Source organism: Mugil cephalus, chromosome 15 (assembly GCF_022458985.1).
Source record: "Mugil cephalus isolate CIBA_MC_2020 chromosome 15, CIBA_Mcephalus_1.1, whole genome shotgun sequence".
Lineage (NCBI taxonomy): Eukaryota > Metazoa > Chordata > Actinopteri > Mugiliformes > Mugilidae > Mugil > Mugil cephalus.
The window spans coordinates 3,318,455-3,338,927 of record NC_061784.1 but is presented as its reverse complement, the minus strand read 5'-3'; the positions used below and the strand labels follow the sequence as shown (position 1 = coordinate 3,338,927).

Below are 20,473 nucleotides of genomic sequence, written 5' to 3'. Positions count from 1 at the left end.
CAGACTACAACAGCCGTTATTACGGTAGCCGGTCGCGCTGCTCATGACATTTCAGAGCAGTTTATGTATGTTAAAATGTGAATAAATATGTCAAAATAAATGAAATAACAATTGGCCCTGTTTCTTTGTTTCATTCTAATAACATTTTTTAATTAAGTTCATGTAACTTAATAGCTATGCTTAGTGTTAACTTAATTTTTTCATTTTGTGTGGACTGCTTGATACAAATTTAACCCCACTTAGAATTACTAAATACCTACTACTTACTACTCACTCTTTTTTTTTCAGTTCACTTAAATTAAACAAACCAATCTCCTTTACTGGGTCCTTGTCCTTCTTCTCTCTCTCTCCCATTTCTTATCTATTTTAGCTGTTATTACCTAATAAAGGGGAAAACTCCACAAAAATATACTTTAAAAGAACACTCACTGGGTTTGTTCAGCTGCATTAAAAAAACATGGTTAACTTTAATAGATTTTTAAATTTTTTTTTATTGAGATCATGAACACGCCAGCTCAGTTGCATGAAAGCATAAAACTTTCTCCGATAACAGGAGAACATTAATGGCTGCATAACTGAGAAAGTGCTATCTGACAGCTGAAGCTCTTCACTAACCCAGTAGACTGTTCTTCAAAGTTAACAGTTTTGGCAGGAGGTTTTTCTTTCCCAGTCCAAGCATCGCAGTCCGAATGAAGTTGAGTGTATTTGCCATGCATTTTGGGTAATCCAAATGCAAAGCATATGCAAGCCCAAATAACAGACAAACCGCCTGCGGAAAGTTTTTAATACGATCCATGACGATACCTCCCTCCAGAATGATGGCAGTGGAGATGGGCTGGAGGTCTACTGAACTTGGACCCTCATGAGGACTGTCTTCACTGACAACTGTCAGCACACCAACAGTGCATTCTAGGGCCTCGTCTCTCACTGTATCCTACAAAGACACACGCACACACACACACGCACACACATTCTTCATGTGTGGCAATTTATGCTCTTCTAAAACATTAATTTAATGTTGAAAGCATTTGCTTGGGAATATGGTTTTAAATATGTGTTCACACTGGATTGTTATAATATAGCTAACAAAAATTTGTGTGACACTGACTTTTCAACCTGGAACCCTGCTCCTTAGATTTACAATGAATTAATGTGTACAGTGTTTATATGGCAAATTTCATTCTTATTTACTGGCTGTTTAAATACCTCTCAGATTAGCTGTGGGGGAATTGCTATACAAAATACATCAGTCACTGTACAAAATGTATATGTAAATGTAAATGTAAATGTAATGTATTGTGGAGATAGAATAACATCCTCTATGTAAGCAGAGATGTAGTTCTATTTTATTGCAGACTAAACTTTTTCTCATGTGCAAGTACTTCCGGAGCTCCTAACAGACATCATGGCGCTCTTTAAAAAATCAATGCTGGCAGAAGTCTCAAGGAGAGGAGTCAAGCCTTGGGATGACCTGTTGTCCAGTTTGGAGGACACACTACCTCGAGCTTTTTCTCAAGCTCTGGACGTTCCAGACAAGGTTTGCCGGGAAACCTCAAACTCTTTAAGGAGCATCACGTTCAGAGAATTAGGAGCAATGTGTGTCAACTCCATTTACCGTAGCATTTACCCAGTGACTCCATATAGACCCACGGCTATCCAAACATTGGATGAAATGGTTGCCTGCACCATTAAAATGCTACAGAAGTGCACCGAGAAAAAGAAACAGATGTACAAACATCAACCACTGCAGCTGGAACTCAGCCTGGATAAAGACATAAGACGCACTGAAGAAGACCAAGAAGAGTCTATCAAAAGTGATGTCTCAGACACTTTGGAAGAGAAACCTGCTCCAGCATCTCTGACAAGCAGGACTAAGAGCTTCTTCAAAAAGTCACTTCGCACAGCGTCACCTCCTGCACAAGAACAGACGTCCGACGTTACAGAGGTCACCCCTGTGGACATCTTTGTGCCTCTAGACACAAAGTTGGAAGAAATATTTGTAAGTAGCATTGCAGAGAACCTGATTTCCCGGGCCCTTAAAAAGTCCAAGAGGACCTGCGCTGCAGAAACCCTAGACACCATGCACCAGAGGCTGTTCAACAAACTCTGGGGTGAAGTCGAGAGCCAAGGTTATAACATTAACCTGGACAAGCTGAAGGACGTGGACAAGGCAATTTTCAAAGACATCTGCAAAAGGTTGCACTGTCCCAAATCAGCTATGTGGACTGCTATGATCTATCGAGGTCCACAAATGGAAGAAATCATCGTGACGTCTTGCAACTGAAGAGACAATTGAAGGAACGTGGCATCATCGCACAAAAAGGGAGAACTTTCAACATCCTTACAGTCGGCCCCACAGTACCGGTGTTTTAAAGCTGAACATCATCATCACTGGTAAATATTTTTTTCCTGTTTTTTTGCTCTGTCGTTCCCTGTCACTGTGACTCCCTAATTTCCACACAGGGATAACTAAAGTCTTTCCTTAAATTATCTTCCTAGACAGAGAGCTCAAGCAGGAGGTTACCTACTAGTGAGGATACCTTCTGACTGCTGTGAGACAGAGAGCAGTGGAGGGGTAATGTGGAGGGGACGTTTAAAGAAAAAAGGACAAAATGCACTGCACATCACCCCAAAAACACCACAGTGAAGTTTGGAGGTGGGAACATCATGGTGTGGGGCTGTTTTTCTGCATATGGTACTGGCAAACTCTCAACCGGTTTCAGAGAAAGAAAATAAATCTGCTAGAATGGCCCAGCCAATCATCTGACTTGAATCCAATTGAAAATCTATGGAAAGCTAAAAACCAGAGTTCATAGAGGAGACCCATGGAACCTTCAAGATTTAATGTGACACAATGATGTAAAATCATAATGTGGATGTGCAACCTTTCAACTTTTATGTATGCTATCTTTTCATAATATGAACAACATGGAATATTTAAATACATGATTTTTGTGTTATTGAATTAAATGAGCCTCATGAACGTCTAATACATTTTTTTCTTTCTTTTCCTCTCAAGGTAAACATACTACACTGCCTGTTTGCATGAGTGACTATCTTTCATCTGGAAACAAGTTATTTAACCCCAACTGATGCAATGACTCAAAGATGTAATCTGTTTGAGAAGGGTCAAATCATTGGCATGCATCAAGCAGAGAAAATATCTAAGCTTCAAATTATTCCTGAGTGGTTCAGGAACATGAGAGATCATTTTCACACATGGATTGGCCACTACAGAGTCCAGACCTTAACCCCCCCTAAGAATTTTGGGATGTGCTGGAAAAGGCTTTGTGCAGTGGTCAGGATCTCCTTGTCACACCGTGGTGAGGGTGTCTTGTCTTGGGGTTGTTTTGTCCTGTCATTTCCTGTTTTATTTTGAAAAATAACTCTCCTCTCGTTTCAGGTCACTTGCCCTTCCTCATGTGTCACCAGTCTGATTGTCTTCCCTGATTCCTGATTGTGTCCACCTGTCCCCTATTTCCCTCCATGTGTTTAAGTAGTCTGTGTTCCCCTTGTCTCGTGCCAGAGTGTTATCGTCTTCAACCTGTTCTCGTGCCTTGTTTCATGTCTTCAGCCAAAGAAGTTTCAAGTAAGCCTGTGAATCCTCTCGATGAGAGAGTTTTTGTTTGTTAAGTCTTTTCTTAGTTAGATCCTTAGTCCTGAGGTTTTCCTCCCTTTGGAGTGTTTTGTGTTATTTTTTTGATTTGAGTTTTCCTCCTTTTGGAGAGTTCTTTTGTTTTCAGTGGTCAGATTAGCGTCTAGGTTTTTTTTTGTGGCCATTTGTTTGTCCCTCTGTGGGATCTCTAAGGAATCCAAATAAAGCCTTTTGTCATCTCTGCATTCTGAGTCCTGAGTCCTGCTTTGAGTCTCGGCCTGACACTCCTATCATCAATACAAGATCTTGGTGAAAATTTGGTGAAAACACTGGATGGAAATAAATCTTGTGACATTACAGAGGCTTATCAAAACAATACCACAGAATGTGCTGTAATCAAAGCTAAAGCTGATCCAACAAAATATTAGAGTGTGTGATCCTCATGGAGAATGTGTGAGACTGATGTCATGCAGTGACAGAAAATAAGTCTAATAACCTGTTTCACAACAGCTTTGCGTGCCTGCTGCAGAGATTGCATGTAGAAAATGGTTGATGCCTTTTTGGACATTACCATCAGGCTTTCCATCCTTTTGATTTGTGTTCAGATTGTTTAAAAAATGTTACTTTTTAGTTATTAATGTTGCCGTGATATAAAATAGTTTGTATTTACATACATTTTACAAATTAAATATTTAATGAGCTTTAGGGGAGGATTTTTAATGACTGACTACTGCCTAAATCAATGATAACAAAAAGGAATTGGGCCATAAAGAAATTAGAAATTAAATGCAATTAAATGGCACAAAGTTGAAAATAAATGGCAATTATATCTGTGGTTATTATTTATGCATTTTTAATGCCAACATGACAAAAATACTGAAATTAACCCACTGGCAAACAAATAAAATAAAGCAATTAACCCTTTAATAATCAGCTGGGTGGTATATGAAACAGCAGAGGCTTTTTGAACTAATCAGAGCTCTGTACACAAGTTGTGTTTGAGTAAATGCTGCATGCAATTTGTTATTTTCTTCTGATTTCATTGATAAAAATAATAGGATTCAACCAACACAGCTGACACAACACATTTTTCAAAAAAAAAAAAAAAAATCAGCTGAACCCCAACAATTTCTTTTTCTTTAGCTTTGTGCCAACTTTGATTAGTCCAAAACATAACACTTAGAGTGATTATGACATTTGTGACAGAAATGTCAGAATCTTGGCTTTTTAAAAGAGACCAAGAACCGTGAATGAGCTCCAAAATGTTCATGACCAGCATTCAATTTACTTTGGGTATGTCCTAAGTGTGTGTTTTTAGCAGAAAGGCTGGAATGATAAGAGGTTAATCACAACATTTATTTTTAACAATATTTTTCCTGTGCATCTAATATCATGTTAATGTGGCATTTATTTCTTTATTTAGTTTTAGAGTATCCAAACTCCTTCCGAACACAATCCTCACATGCAATGGCCAAATAAAGTTTTTGTCGACAGCTGTGGTGCAATTAAAAGGAAGAAGATACCATTTGTTAATCCACCGAAACAGTTCCAGTGTTACATGTGCAAACATGCCCCAAAAGCACTGCATATTAGTAGGTAGACAGCAAATTGAGAAGAGTTGAATTCTTGGTGTTAAACTAGACATACACTAGTAGAGTTAATTATACTCTGGGTAGAGTTAATCCATTATAATTAACTCTAAGTTGATAAATAGTTGTTGTCAAAATCGAGTATAAAAAGGAAGTGTCACTAAATCAAACCTCTAGGTGTAAACATTTAAATATTTTTGGTTGTTAAAAAAACAAAAAACAAAAACAAATTATAAACGTAAAACACTGTGTGTTCCATTCACTGACCGGATCACTCTCCTCAAACACTGATTATATTCCTCCATTTGCTGCAATATAGGCTTAAGACCCAACACTAAGAGATGCGTTTACAGCCTTTCAAATAAACAAAGTACAGCCTTTGTGACTGTCTATGCTTTATTCCACTTAAATTAATACACAAAATTATGAAAGTGGAAAATAAATATAAAGCAAAAATGATAAACAAACAGTATTGTATATTTTGACATATTAACACATTTTAACAACCAAAAATAAAAATAGACCTCGTTCAGTTTAGTGCAAAAAACAGATATATCAATTACAAGAAAATGCCATAAAAAATTAAAGATATGGAACCTGCATTAAAAATATAAGAGGACAACATAAACTTAAATAGGCTTAAATATGCAATGAAAAAGAATAAATAGCGTAAAAATATAAAAACAAATATCTAAATAACTTTCTAAACAAAAAAACTAAACAAAGGAATGATTTGGAGTGACTCTAGGACTCTAACGGCAGTAAACGGTACGTTTGGCTTGACGTTTTGGCTGAGTGAGACGAGTCATGCACTTTGTAACCATAGATATAAAACGTGATAAGACGATGCTAATGGTTCGGAGTTGCTAGCTAACGTGCTCCAGTGGTGCTAACGCTACATCGTGCCTTACTGTTGCATGTTCTAATATTTGTGGTGCAAGTTTAAAAATAAATGTTTTTGAACTGCCAAACATGACTACCTTTTTATTTTAGTGAAGTGTATTTTCCAAGTATTTTTTGTAGGATTATATAAGAATTATATTGACACCTTTTAAGTGTTATGGGGGTAACACTTGTGTAGTTAAGAAATAGTCCTTTGAGAGAGTTAATTGCTAACACTACATTAAAGTGTTTTTAAAAAAACGCAGTGTTAAATTTAACTATAAGAAGACTCAAATTTACACTAACTTAGTGTAAAGGTACCAGCACTCGAAAAAGTGTTAAATCAACACTGAGGTGTGGACCCATATAGACACTTTAAAAGTGTTAAGATCAACTCATACAGTGTTAATTTGGGTATGCTGATTTTATTGTGTAATAAGGGGGTGACCTTACAGACTTCAGCTGCTCCGCTTCTCAGATGTAGAAAATACATTGTCATATTTCTCAGTCTCCAGGGATAAGCTGAGGATCTTCCACTGAGTGTTTGGGCATGAGGTTTACAACCATGCACCAGACAATTCTGCTCTTTGTTCTCCTGGGAGGAGTTTTGTTGCTTGGTGAGTTTGAACAACTTTCCTTTGTTTTCCTGAATGGAAAAAGAGTTAAGATGCACGATGGTATACAGACACAGAAACTGGGTTTAGAATTCTTCTTTTTTCTTTTTTTTTTTTTTTTTAAAACCAGTTGCTTAATTAGATAAAAGATAAAATAGAAGTAACACTGCATTTCTCTTAGCCTGTACAACAGGGTACCTGACAGATAAAATCTTGAACAAAATATATAGTTTTGCCAAGATGTGAGTGTGAATGGTTGTTTGTGTCTGTGTTAGCCCTGCGATAGACTGGAGACCTGTCCAGGGTGTACACTGCCTCTCGCCTGATGCCAGCTGTGACACTGGGCGAGGACAAGAGTTAGTAGAAGATGAGATGTATAGTTTTAGTTGTTCATTGTTTTAGGATTTAGCAATTGTGTTAGGACTCAGTGTCCTCTGAAATTTCATGTTTTTTTTCTGTTCAATACAATTTATCTAAATGTTTGCCAGTGACAGGAAAGTTATTTGTTTTCCTATTTTGACCTAGTTTTCATGTTACACTTGGTTGTGCAAATACAAATTCTAACGCTGTGCTGATTTGCAGTTTGTGGCACACACTGCCAACTGTAGTCTGTACAAACATACAATCATTAACCAGTGACAAAAGACGAACATTAACTAATGCCAGCAAAGACAGTTTAACATTTCTTGTTTCATTTCCAGAGCATGCATAAGATCAGTGAGATCAATAAAAGCTGCACTATCTGAACGTACATTTTAAGGGATTTGTTTTGTGAAAATATACAATATATTAGTAAATTTGTCTCATAGTTGACGTCAACAAGAAGATTTTGTGCTGGCCTGTGCTTGTGACTTGTCATGGTGCCTAAGATCAGATGAATTTTGCACTCATTTAAGAATGATTGTCCCACCAGTCTTACCAATTTGGCCCTCAACACCACGTCATGAAATAATAATAACAGACTGATTTCAAAGCTCTTCAGGCCCTTGAAATGTACCTGGTCCTCTCTGATGTTTATGCACCACATGGATGTTGACCTCCTTCACAGAGCACAATGGGATCACATTCTTCTCTATTGCTTTCAACTGAAGTCCGCAAGCTGAAAAGTTCTCTGCAATGCATGCAGGCCTGGACCTTATGCCTAAAGTGACATTTTATCTCAAATGCTTTCTTTTTTGGATGCCTCAAAAAACTGAAAGCTACATTTCTACCAATAAATCTCAAACCATGGGAAGCATGAAATGTGAGGCAGCTTTGGTGTTAGTAATTGCTGGTCTTTCTCCATGTTGATCACAGTTCTTTGGCACTGTTTTCTGTTCCTCCAGGGGTCAGACAAGCCCATAGGATTTTCGTTTACACTTCAGCAATTTTGGAAGCAGACAACGGGACAGATGTTAACCTGAGGTGCATCTTTATTTCCAGATATCCTGTGTCACTTTCATCTGTAACAGTGACCTGACTCTTTCTGCCCCTGAATGGTGGACTTGAGGAAGTGTGTGTTTTATGGGATGTTAAAAAAAGGCCTAATTTTGTTCCAATGTTTTTATCCGACCTATATTTGTGCTATATTGTCTACACGTCAGACAAATCTGGATGCTGTCTTCAGATTATGTTTATGTGCATCAGGTGTACTTCTGCCATCAAAGGCCATACCCTCCCCTTGAAGGGTGTTTTAAGAAATGTGTGCTGTGGTCAGGTGATGTCATGAGCAGAGACGCCTCCACCACTCTGAAGCGGGTGTCCCCAGATTTAAATGGTACCTACAGCTGCCAGGTGCTCAACATGCCAGATGTACACGGTAGAAAAGGAGAGACTGTCCTCAGAGTTGTCGACAAGAGTGAAAGTAAGCCTTTATCCCGTATGACACTTTCATATTTACGAAGCAGTGCATTAGTGCTCACCATTATATATGGTCAGTGAGGCAATTAGAGGGAATTTACTGTCGCCTTGTTGAGCCAGAGCCCATCAACTGAACAACTGCTCTCTAACGCTCTCCCTTTTCTTTGGCATGTTTGGAACAATGTGGCTTTTTACAGGCTTTGCTTGATGCATTGTGGATTTGACTTAAGTTGTGTGAATTATTAAGTCGGTCAAGTTTCATCTATATTACATCACGTTATGACGTATAAGTCTCATGGTGTGCTGTTGCCAACATCACATGTAACATATGTGACAAATTCTCTACAATGTTTGGAGCAACCTACTGTGCCAAGTAGCTGAGCAGAAATTACTGTGCATGTCCTCGTGTAGAACAATGGCAAGAAAGTGAACTGAAGGATGAGTTTGCTGCCACTTTACAGTCTGTCTTGGCATGTGTCTGTATTCTTCTCACCATCCTTGGTTTGTTTGAATACGGTGTTTTCAGTTATGCATCTCATTAAGGAAATTTCCACTCGTGACCAGTGAAACACTGTCGTCTGTCCTAAAAGGCAAATCCCTGGTGAACACTTATTTTAACCTGAGCGGTCCAGCTACCTGTAACATATATATATATAAACTTTTGACTCATCAAAGTAACCATCTTTGACTAATTTAACATGTGAACACACTTAACCGTGACATTCTATCTTTCTAAGAAGGTAATCAAATATTTTTCAGAGTTCTTCCCAATTTTGTTGTCGAAGTTCCCAGAAATGTGTGGCACTTGTAGGATGCTTTGCTGTTTTGCCATTGCACCTGTTCTTCCAACCCTTTTCAACCCTTGGTACTTTACAACCTTTTTGTGTGGTTCTTCTGACGCCTTCTGACGTTGGCGTCAACTGGTATCGCCACATCTAACACCACCACCCTCTTCCGCTCTTTGTTCACCACCGCTATCAGAATGAGAATCAGAATTACTTTATTGATCCCAGGGGGAAATTACTTTTTACAGCAGCTCCTACTCAAAATGTACCAGTGTTAAGAACAAAGAGCAATGTAGGCAATAAGAATAAATAAGAGCAAGTAGACAATTGTAGTAAGAATACACACATCAGTGTAAAAAAAATATAAGAAATATATGTAACAATATGCACAAGCATTAGTGAACCATGTCCAGTTGGTTTGACAGGACCTGTTCGTCAGTCTCGCAGAACCTTGGTCCTGTACTGGGTACAGATGTTCTGCTCAGCGCGCTGCATGCTCTCTCCATACATTCATGGCTCTCTCACATGTACGTACGGCGAGTACTCCGCTGCCTCGTCATACTGTGATGCAGACGAGAGACGTGCGTGTGGAGTGACTAAAACCTTTGTGAGTTATAAAGTCATACATGACTTGACAGGCTTAAATATTAGTCATATTTCAGAAAAACGCCCATGCTTGTTTGGTTAACACTACTTATCAATCAGAGCACAATGAAATGATAGATTGAGAAACACTGTGAATCTGTTGCAGTCAGCTTTTCTAAGAACAAGCTAATGACACCTGTCTGTGATTTGTTTATCTTGCCACAAATCACAAAAACTTCTAGCTGAGTCAAACCAGCTCCAAACCCCTGGCTAACGTATCACTCATTTAGTGAAAATTTTAATTTGTTTCCAGATGTTGAGTTTATTCTGACTACAGAAACACAGGACAGGATAGAGACACCTTTTATGAAGCGGATATACTTCAAGTAGCAAACACTTATTCATTTGTCTCCAGAGATTATTCACAGATGAATTTTAACAAGAAAATACTTGTTAATATGTTAATAATCTTTGTGGAAAGTTCAATTGAACATTTTTTTTATTATTGTTATTTTTTTTTCATGTACAGTAGCTTATGTGGGGAAATAGTGCTGTTGAAGCTGAACACTGGGGCTACTTACTGTGTTGTTCATCTAATGCTGGTGAATTGGCCATAAATATGTTAGCTGTGGATCATTTAGCAGAAAAATTGTAATCCTTAAATTGACGTTCAGTGATGCCTTTGACTCTGGGTTGTGTTGGAATGGAAATCGACTGGATATTTTGGTTCATTCTTCCGTTGTTGGTAAAAGAAAAAGTTATATTTTGAACCCCTGTGTGCAGTATAAGCTTCTCAAATCGCAACAGATTGCTGCATTTAAATTTACGATGCTCAAGATATTTCTGCAGGGGGGAAACCCCCCAGGCCCCACAGGAGGGGTGATCCTTGCCATACCTTTTCCAAAACTGAAATGACGCCACTGCTCTGTGCCGTCTGTCAGCGTTTTCCAGGTTTTCTCGATGTCAGCTATTGCTTCAAATTGACCATGGTACATCCTGGGGCTTGTCCCTCCAGGTTGCCTGCTCCTCCTCTTACTCTGCGCTCTCTTCTAGTTTCTGCTGCCTGAGACATTCTCTAAGCAGCTCACCATTTAGGGCCATTCTTTTTGTAGGTGTATGGATTCAAAGATTTTGCAATTTTGAGGAGGAACGAGGCTGATACGCAATTCTGAAAATTTCATCTCAAATATATTTTGGACTGCAAACTGTAGCTGCACAATGTCAATTGCTCTTACAATATGTCATAATTAGCACTGCTCAGAGACCTTCATTTTGCTTTGATTAAATTTGTTTTACTTTGCTTGTTTAATTTTTATTTTAGGTTCTTTTCCTTTCTTCTAAGATGATGTTACATCCTACATTATATTGGTAGTAGCTATAATAGATAAGAAGGTCATTTGGGTAACTATTTTGATCGTTTGTGGTGCTGCTCACAGCCTTGGTGACTTTCTGGCTTGAATGAGTGATTCAATTTGTGATGTTACACAGTGGCTGCTAGATGGCGCTAATCCGCAGAAGGAAAAGAAATGACTTCATAATTCAAAACATTACCTGGCCCCCTGTGTTTTGAATTACCAACAGAATGCACATGCTCAAAGTCAAAGTTTTTTTTTTTTGTTTGTTTGTTTTGTTTTGTTTAGTTTTTTTTTTTTTTTGCCGTAATTTGAGGAATTGGCTGAATCCAGTCATGCGCTGAGTGAGAGAGGTCGTGGCACGTCGTGTAGGCGGGGGAACAGGTTATGCAAGAGGAATTAGACGTCGTCTACAGGTGTGTACGTAGATCGACATATTTCCACTACCGAAGTGTGGACTCGCCGTGACATTTCCACCTTTAATAAACGTGGATGAAGGGACTTTTTCAGAGTAATTAACCCGCCTGAGTCGTGGCAGTATAAATGTTTAGTCATATGTTTCGGATATGGCCTCTTCTTCTCCTGGGAGGACTCGCGGTGCCAGGTGAGTCTGAACAACTTCCTGGAGATACCTTACTTTATTATTGTGTTTTCTCACACACACATACACACAAAACGTCAGACAATACGTTTCATGTCAAGTGAATTCCTTTTAGACGTATGAAAATGAACCACGTTCATAAAGACGCATAAAGTCTGAAGCCTGTATGTAAGCTCGACGGGCTTATTTTCTAAACTGAACTGATGTATACATAAGCCTACATCTTTTTCTACACAACACCATACCTGTATACCCCTGTCCTTGCGGTGGTTTTTAACAGTTATTACTGTCTTTAAGTTTGAGAACATTTCAACATCTCAATAAATGCATTCAACACAGCGTAATATGATATTGCAGTGGCCAGCACCATTTTACTACACATTTGTCTGGTATTGGAAAACAACACTGGCTGAACTAACTAACTAACTAACTAACAAACTAACAGAGCAACTAAAAAAAAAGAGACAGTTTTACTTTTATGTAGTGTCCTTTCAGGATTGGCATACCAGTGGCATGTGTGTGCAGTGGCATACAAGATTGTCTTTGTATCATTCATCACCTTTTTGTTATACTGGCATTCAGTGTTGTTTTGTGGAAAGAGACTCACAGTTGTAAAATGAGAGGAGCTGTTAGGACACGCAGACTCTAAAGCACCAGCACATGGGCTGGACTTTGGTGGTGGAGTTGCCTGTGCCTGCTTGTGTTTTAATTGTGCAAAAATTAAAATGATTTGCTCTCACACATGCTTGTGTGGCTGAGGATATTGACATTTAAATGTTACAGTCAGGGTCTCTTCTTCTTTATTTGAATGTAGGCTTTCATTCAAGGCTGTGTTTCTGATAAGCAGGCTGCTGTTGTCGCAGAGAATTTGTAGCAGGCTTTGCAATACAAGTAATGATTTAGCTGGACATACCTGGCGTTTTATAGACGCTGAATGCACTTCATGAATTTTGCTACCTTCTTTGATTCTGCTTATTCATCTCATTATATGTTTATTTGTTTATTTAATTGGATCCCCTCTTTCTGGGGTCCATACACAACAAAACTTCACAGAAGACATCATTACTTCCTCAAGTTTTATGACGTTTGTTGAGGTTCATTGCTCAATCTGTGCTATGCTAACTGTCTGATTTAAAGTGCTGTGTCTGCTCTGTCAAAAAACACACAATTAAAACTACTCTCTATCAACAAAGAGAAAGAAAAGTTTCAGTTTATCATCAAAATTTTTATTGCTAACATTTCCTCTATGATTCCTCGTGGATTTCCCCAAAAGCATGAGCCATTTGGTTACCACCTGTATAATTTAAAATGTATTTTCAACATTCTTTGCATATTACTGGTGCCAAAACTCTTGGCTGAAATGAAACTTGTGCCTTTGCTGCCAGTCTGATTAAAATACTGTTTTCCATGTACAGTATGGTTGGCGTCCTGTGTTGCTTGCTCGATTAAGCGCTGATCATGTTGAAGATTTCTACACTGAAAGTTTGCATACATGGAAACAATGTCACACATGAATAAATGAACTAGATAAAGGGACAGTTACCTACCTCTAAAAGCTGCTTACATTAAAGCAACTGTAAAAAGAACTGGAGAGGTTATCTTTACAGAGAGACTGGCCATGTTCTAGAAAGTACCCTTCTCCAGATAAGTTTCATTTCCTTCTTTCATGCCTCATTGTCCAGGATTACAGAACATTCTTGGCTTCATCATCTCTTGTCCATTAGGAGGAATGTTTTAATCCACAAGACGAGTCTGCAGGTCTGATCGTCACTATGGCTGATGGTGTCATCCAGATAAACTATTTAACTTCACCAAAACTCTTGAGAGAGATTAATAATAGGCTGCTCTTGTCTTTAGGTCACTAATGTGTGTGGTTTAATGCTAAATCACTCAAACACATTATTTTCACATGATATTTTAATTATTCTGTGTGTTTTTAAGGAACCTATATCGGTGGGGCCTCGCTGACCTTGTGTCCTAAAACACATGAGGAATCATTAACCCAGATGAAGTATGAAATATTTGCAGTACTCAATAGCAAAACCTGCAAATCTGCTTTATTTACATACCACAGCACCTCTAAAACAAACAAAGCTCTTTGCTTTTTTTTTATTAGTGAGAGAAGAGAGAGACAAAAGACATAAGATTAGATGCGAATAATTGCAAAATAATTATAAATGCGGGGGCAGGGGGCGTTAATGCTTGCATGTGCTTGTAAGTGTGCAAGTGTGCATGCATCTTGGCTGGCTGAATGTGTATATTAGGATGTAGTGAATGTGGCAATAGTCCTTTAATATTTATGATGTAGTACAATCGTATGATATCTGAGTGAATGAATCGAGGTGTGGGGCCAGACTGGCACCTGAGACAGAAGAGGCAGGAAACCCCCACGTGTCCCCAGCAATGAAGCCCCGGAGGCCAAGTTGGATGCGGGAGGACGGGGTCAGCAGGCCCCTTGTGGTTCTTTGCAGAGTTTGATTAAAAGATGAAAGACAAAAAGTCAGGAACAAAAGTAGAATTACACAAGTCACACATACATGAACAATAAAAATAATAATGAGTTAAAACTACCACACAGATTGTCCATTCTATCCATGTAGCTGTGGTTTTAGCAAAATAGGCGGTGTCATTGTCTTCTGAGGTTACCATTTCTGGCAATATACTGGTGGTCACCATTACATTATTTTTTTATTTCATTATTGGCATTATTAGGAATTTGGTTATGTCAAACTGTATACAAGAGTGCATAGAGTAGGAGACAATCAAACTCAAACAAAGTCTGGCTGACTTCATTCTTGTGAGCCTTGTTTGTTTACAAAAACAAGATAAGTTTGGGTGGTGGATCGACAAGGGCCATGTCTGGGTCAGACTAAAGACGGTGACTGTATGGTTGTGACAACCTTATGGAAATTGTTGTACTGTTTCGGAGTACAATTCCTGAATAATGGAAATATGCAAACTGGGTGGTTGACTATTTTGATGCACCATATATACAAAGAGCCTGAGGTTTTCTGTGTCCGTTCAAGAGAAGCCATCATAGCTTAGCAATATATCTAAGAAAATTAAATGGCCATTTTTTGGCCATTTTTTGTCCATTTGCGACATGAGCTTCAAAGCTGTTAGAATCCATATAATATAAACCCCAAGGGACTTTAATCTTGTGCTTAGTATGATTATGAAGGGCAGGTAATCGTTTTTTCCCAAGATATTATAATCTCTTGATTAACCTGCATGGTCATAATGTGACATCTGTACATCAATGTCATATAAATTAAACTGAAACTAAATTATAACGGTTCAGACTGAAATTAAATTAAACTGTTAATTGGGCTGCAGTTACCTGGAAAAAAAAACAGAAATGTATTACTGGGTGTCATCTGCATAGTTACGAAACTTGTCTTTCTAATACCAAGTGTATTCTGTACCACAAACTTACAGTACGTTTTGTGAATGAGCCAGTGAAGGCTTGTAAGGTTAAACTTTGATGACCTACTTTGTTGACTTGGTTGTTTTTATTTCAGGGGTACGACATGTCAGCGGGATAGATATTCACACTCCAACAGAGGTGGAGGCAGTCAATGGGACGGATGTGAAACTGAAGTGTACCTTCAAGACCAGTCACCCAGTGACGCCTCAGTCCGTCATAGTAATCTGGAACTTCAGACCCATTGATTCAGAAAAGGTGGAATCTGTGAGTATAAATTCTGTGTTTTTCACAAAACAAAACAGAAAAAAATAAACAGTAATCAGTTTACTGTATATAGTCTTAAAAGGGTTGATCAAATTTTTTTTTAATGTACAGTCTTGTATAACCACTAAGCTATCTACAGTATGTCCAGCTCTCAGTGACTCCGTTATGTTGCTGGTGACTGATCCTCACAGATATATATGGTAAATTTAAATGACAGTTGAGTGGAGCGTTTTCCTGGTCGGCTTGCCTTACAGTAAATGGGGACACATACAGTACATCATTTTATGGGGTTACTGTCTGTACTGAATTTCTCCTTGTAACTGGGGCCTGCTGCTCATTTTTAAATAAGTATATATACACCACCTAATAGTAACAACTGTGATAATTAAGGTACTATATTTAGAATTGCCCCCTTGTTATATGTCTTCAGAAGGAGCAATTGGATATTTTTTGAGTTTTGCATCAGCAGCAAAGTGATATCTGTTTGGATTACTGAACCGTTTGTAAGTTCTGCATGTCGTGCGTGTCTCAGGTGTTTTACTACCAGGAGGAACCATACCCTCCAAAAGAAGGGCGTTTTAAAGGCCATGCAGTGTGGTCGGGAGATATTATGAGGAATGATGCTTCCATCACACTGCAACAGGTGCCTCCTACCTTTAATGGTAGCTTCATCTGCCAGGTCAACAATCGTCCAGATGTGCATGGCAGTAATGGAGAGATCGTCTTCCGAGTCGTCAACAAAGGTTAGACTGACAGTGCAGCATTCCTGAGAACTCTTATTGTTACATTCTTGAGTATCAAATGTTGTACAGTGGACAATGGAGGCTTTATTAGTCATTGCCATCATTGTTTTAGTATGTATTTAGAAGATGGTGCATCATTGATCCTCACAGGAAAAACTGAGCTATATTACTGAGGCCATAAAGAGGTCAGATGTGATTACTGGAATTGGGTGGGGTTCAGTGTCTTGCTCTAAAGTATTAAAGCAAGTGCAATTCTTGGGTCACTCTGTCACCTCTTTGTCTTCTGCTTTGTTGCTGCTAGCATCCTTCTCTGAGATCAGCATCCTGGCTATCGCAGTTGGAGTCGCCTGTGGCGCAATCCTGATCATCCTTGGCATAGTCATGGCAGTGAAATTCTGGTGGAAAAGATCAATGGAAAATGACATAGAGCTGCACCTACGGGAACATGAACGGAAGGACCCGACTGTGTGGTGAGGGCCAGAGAACCGGAGCTCCTGTGCTCCTCTTCTTCTTGGGACTGGTGTGGAGACTGATTAGCTGTTTGGGTCCATTCTTATGAAAGAGAAAAAATGAAATTCATCTCCTTCTTCCATGTTTGCTTCTCCAATATGAGCCTCCTGCATGTCAATGTAGTTTTTTTAAAGCTGCTTAAGTGTTAGAAATGTACCATACCACTTTTCCAATTTGTTTTAATGATACATCTTTTATACTTTTATATGTTCTGAGCAAATGTTGCCAATCATTGCAATTGTTGAGTTATTTTTAAGTGTTTTCAAGCAGTGGACTATGAGATGTAAATATGGATGAAATTTTCTGCGCCTTTTTTAGCTTATTATCAGCTTCAATGGACTGCGGCAATGCTTGGTGTTAACCAGGGAGTGATATGTACATTCTGCATCACAGAGCACTTCCTACCTGATACTGCTGCAGTGAATTGCCTTCTACTACGGGGATAGGTTTTAAAGCTATGGTGGATAAAGGCTGCTATTTTTTTTTATTTTATTTTTTTTCCTGGGCTTCCCTTTTCTCTGTGAGCAGCAGCTGCAGCAACAATGGTTGTGCTACAATATGTGTCAGTCTGGTTTATGCATACAGGTGAAACATTTTCAAATCCAAAACCCAGAGAACAATGAACTGGTTATAGTGGAAAAATGTATCAACTGATCATTTGGTCATCTTTGTCCAAGAACATAAAGGATACATTGATTCTCTGGGTTGCTTTATTTTCAAACTGAGGATTCGGGGTATCTCCTATTCTGTCATTTTGGCAATGGATGATTACTGAGGTAAACCAATCCCTTTTTTTTTTCATTTGTTGCACATTTCTTGCACACACATATCCACAAATGAGCCCCTCTTAACATTAACATGTTTGTGTGTAACTGAATTTGTTTGGCTGGGGTTGGCTGGGTGTCAGTTCACCTGAAGAGGCAGTTCATCTGAAAGTTGTGATGAAGGAAAAAGAAGTTGATAGCTCAGATGGCGAGGAGTCTGAGCCCAGCAGTGGAGATGATGAGGAGGAAGAAGGCCTTGAAGAGGATGACGATGATGACGACGACGATGATCTTGGTGATGACGATGATGATTAAATATTCATGGATGAAATGTTCAGATGACATCATTTATGAGGCAGAGATATAACCAGAGATATTGTCTTTTTTATACATTCCACCCTTTGTCAAAATCTTGTGCCTACATTACCTAGACTCCAGCTTGGCCACTGACAGGTCAACTCAGTGAATCGGATGTAAATAGCAGCCACTGTAGCAACAGACTGCTAGCCTCAAGTAAACTGGAAAACATTCTTCACACATTTTTGTTCATGACCAAACTTTCAGCACCACATGAGGCAACTGTCATATTATACACAGCTCACTATGGAGCAACAAATGTCTTTAATTTCTTTTTTACATACCCTGGTACTCCCCAACTCCTGTAAATACACTTTGATGTGTAAAGTCTAGATCCAGTGAAGCTACCGTCTGATGTCTGAGTATTTTATTGATGCAGATTGATGGCTAAGAGTCTTTGTTGTGTTGTACATAAATGCTGTGTTTGACCAGATTTCAAATCAAGACCTGGTACTTTGTACATGCATGAAATGTCATGCTGAATAAATGGACTGTAGATTAGAAGAGCAGGTCCTATTTAATTTGGTGAATTTCTAGCACCTCCCCATAACCATTTAGTTCTGTCTTTCTATGCCGTTGCCCATTCATCTGCTAAAAACTTAAACTGGAAATAGACAAAACTAAAGTTTGGAAGTAATGTATTTTAACTGTGTTTGATGTGTCCTTACAGAGGTATTTAGATGCTACTGGAAACAGTCTCACAGTTTGTGCTCTCATTTAGCTCCTAAAAAGTTTACCATTAGCTTTCTGGATGGTAGACGGAAGCATTGTGTTTACTACACTGCAAACATTGCACAAGTGATTTTGTATTCAGATGTTGTATATAGCATAAACTACACATTTTTTTATGCTTTTTTGATTAAACCCCGATCTGCAGAGTACGGTAACTTTGGAATAAAAAAATGCTTTTTGAAATCATAAAGAGTTCTGTATTACATTTTGCAGATTGCATGAACAGAGCAGCTCTTGCTCTGAACAATTTGGGTGGAGCATGGCATATCATGGAGAGGCCATTCCTGTATGCCATGTGTCACACATGACAATGAATAGTCACTCATTAAAATGGGTGTGTAAGGCTTACAGTTCATGTTATTTTCTGTCTCACTTTCTTGATGTTGATGCTTGAAATTAATTATACTCTCATCGGGTCCAAACAGTTATAATACCACAGAAAATATCTGGTACAACAAACAATCATCCACAGTGACTGGAAAAACTGAGAATCCCTCACCAGTGCTACGACGTTCATAAAGACAACAAAGAAGCATGTAGGCGGCATCACTCTGCTAATATCATGAACACTCCCTTTTCATGTTCTTTAGGTGGGATGATCATTATTATTTTTGTTGACTTTAGACTCAATACACACTTCTATCACCTTAAGAACAGATAAACATAGCTGGACTGTTCCAGTTACTGAGACACTGTGAAGATGGACTTTGACCTGTGACACATAGGAACTTATCTGCATTACAGAAGAATTTGACCGCTGAATACTTTGCTCAGCATTTAATTTACTGCTGTTACAAGTTGTACGAGGACACACCCCGTCAAACAGGTTCACTTCCTGCTTTGCATGAACACATACATTAGACATGAGATGATTTCCAGCCAAGGTCTTTTGGAAAGGAAACGAAAGTAAAAGATAAGAGTTGGTCATGTGTAGATCCAGATGCCTATCAAATTATTTTTACATTGTATATTAATATTTCAAATAAAAAGTCAAGACAAAAAACTCCTTGGCTGGGTACACGTTTGCTTCAAGGTGCTAATGTGCTGCTGAGCTTAGATGTGTGTCCTTGTCTCTTGTTGGGAGCAGCACACATTTTGCTGCAGTAAACCCAGATGACACCCATGTGCTTTAAAAGCTGAGGCTGCACCTCTGGTGTCTGAATAGTAATGTGGGACACATGCTAATAAATACAGCACCTGCACAGCATACACAGTGTCATGTGATCATGTTTGTCTGACTGTATCTGGACAGACTCTGTGTATTAACAAGCATCCGGCACATGTCTGCAGAAGCCCCTTGTCCTGCTGCAGCAAAATGCTGGAGATTTTTTTCCTTATTGCAGTTCTGGAAGAGTTCCCATCACTGCTGCATTGATACTCCAGCGGAGGGGCATGGACAGGAGAGGAGGGAGCCTGCAGCCTGCCCACATTAACTCTCGCTTGATGGGGCTGCACACCCATGAAACTTCTGTCCACTATCGACTTTCACTGTGAGCCTCACTTCGCTTACATGCATGTGTTTACCACAGAGCACCGAGCAATAACATAGAATCAAAACTAGTCAGCGTTCATGTATGTTTATAATGACTAGCAATGTTCACTTTCATATTATTAAATCAAACCAGAGGGTAGCTTCTCTATATTTTAGTACTCGTCTTTTGCTTGCTCAATTTTGCTTAGTCACTGTCTCAGAATGATACCAACTCCAACAAATAATGAATAATCACTATAGCAAATATATGACTAAATGATAACAGCTGATATTTAAATTACACAAATTTCACACAAAACATTGGTGAACTTTGAATGAGCTTGACAATGGAAAAGAAAAAAA

The 20,473-nt window shown here is 38.7% G+C and overlaps 1 protein-coding gene across 1 annotated transcript; it reads left to right on the top strand.

The window, feature by feature from the left end:
* Positions 1-11,600: 11,600 nt before the first annotated feature.
* LOC125021748 (myelin protein zero-like protein 2) lies at positions 11,601-18,825 on the top strand. The gene is made up of 5 exons (XM_047607916.1): positions 11,601-11,845; positions 15,364-15,533; positions 16,066-16,276; positions 16,578-16,746; positions 17,694-18,825. The coding sequence occupies exons 1-5, from the start codon at positions 11,785-11,787 to the stop codon at positions 17,863-17,865; spliced, it is 783 nt and encodes a 260-aa protein (XP_047463872.1). The 5' UTR covers positions 11,601-11,784; the 3' UTR covers positions 17,866-18,825.
* Positions 18,826-20,473: the final 1,648 nt, after the last annotated feature.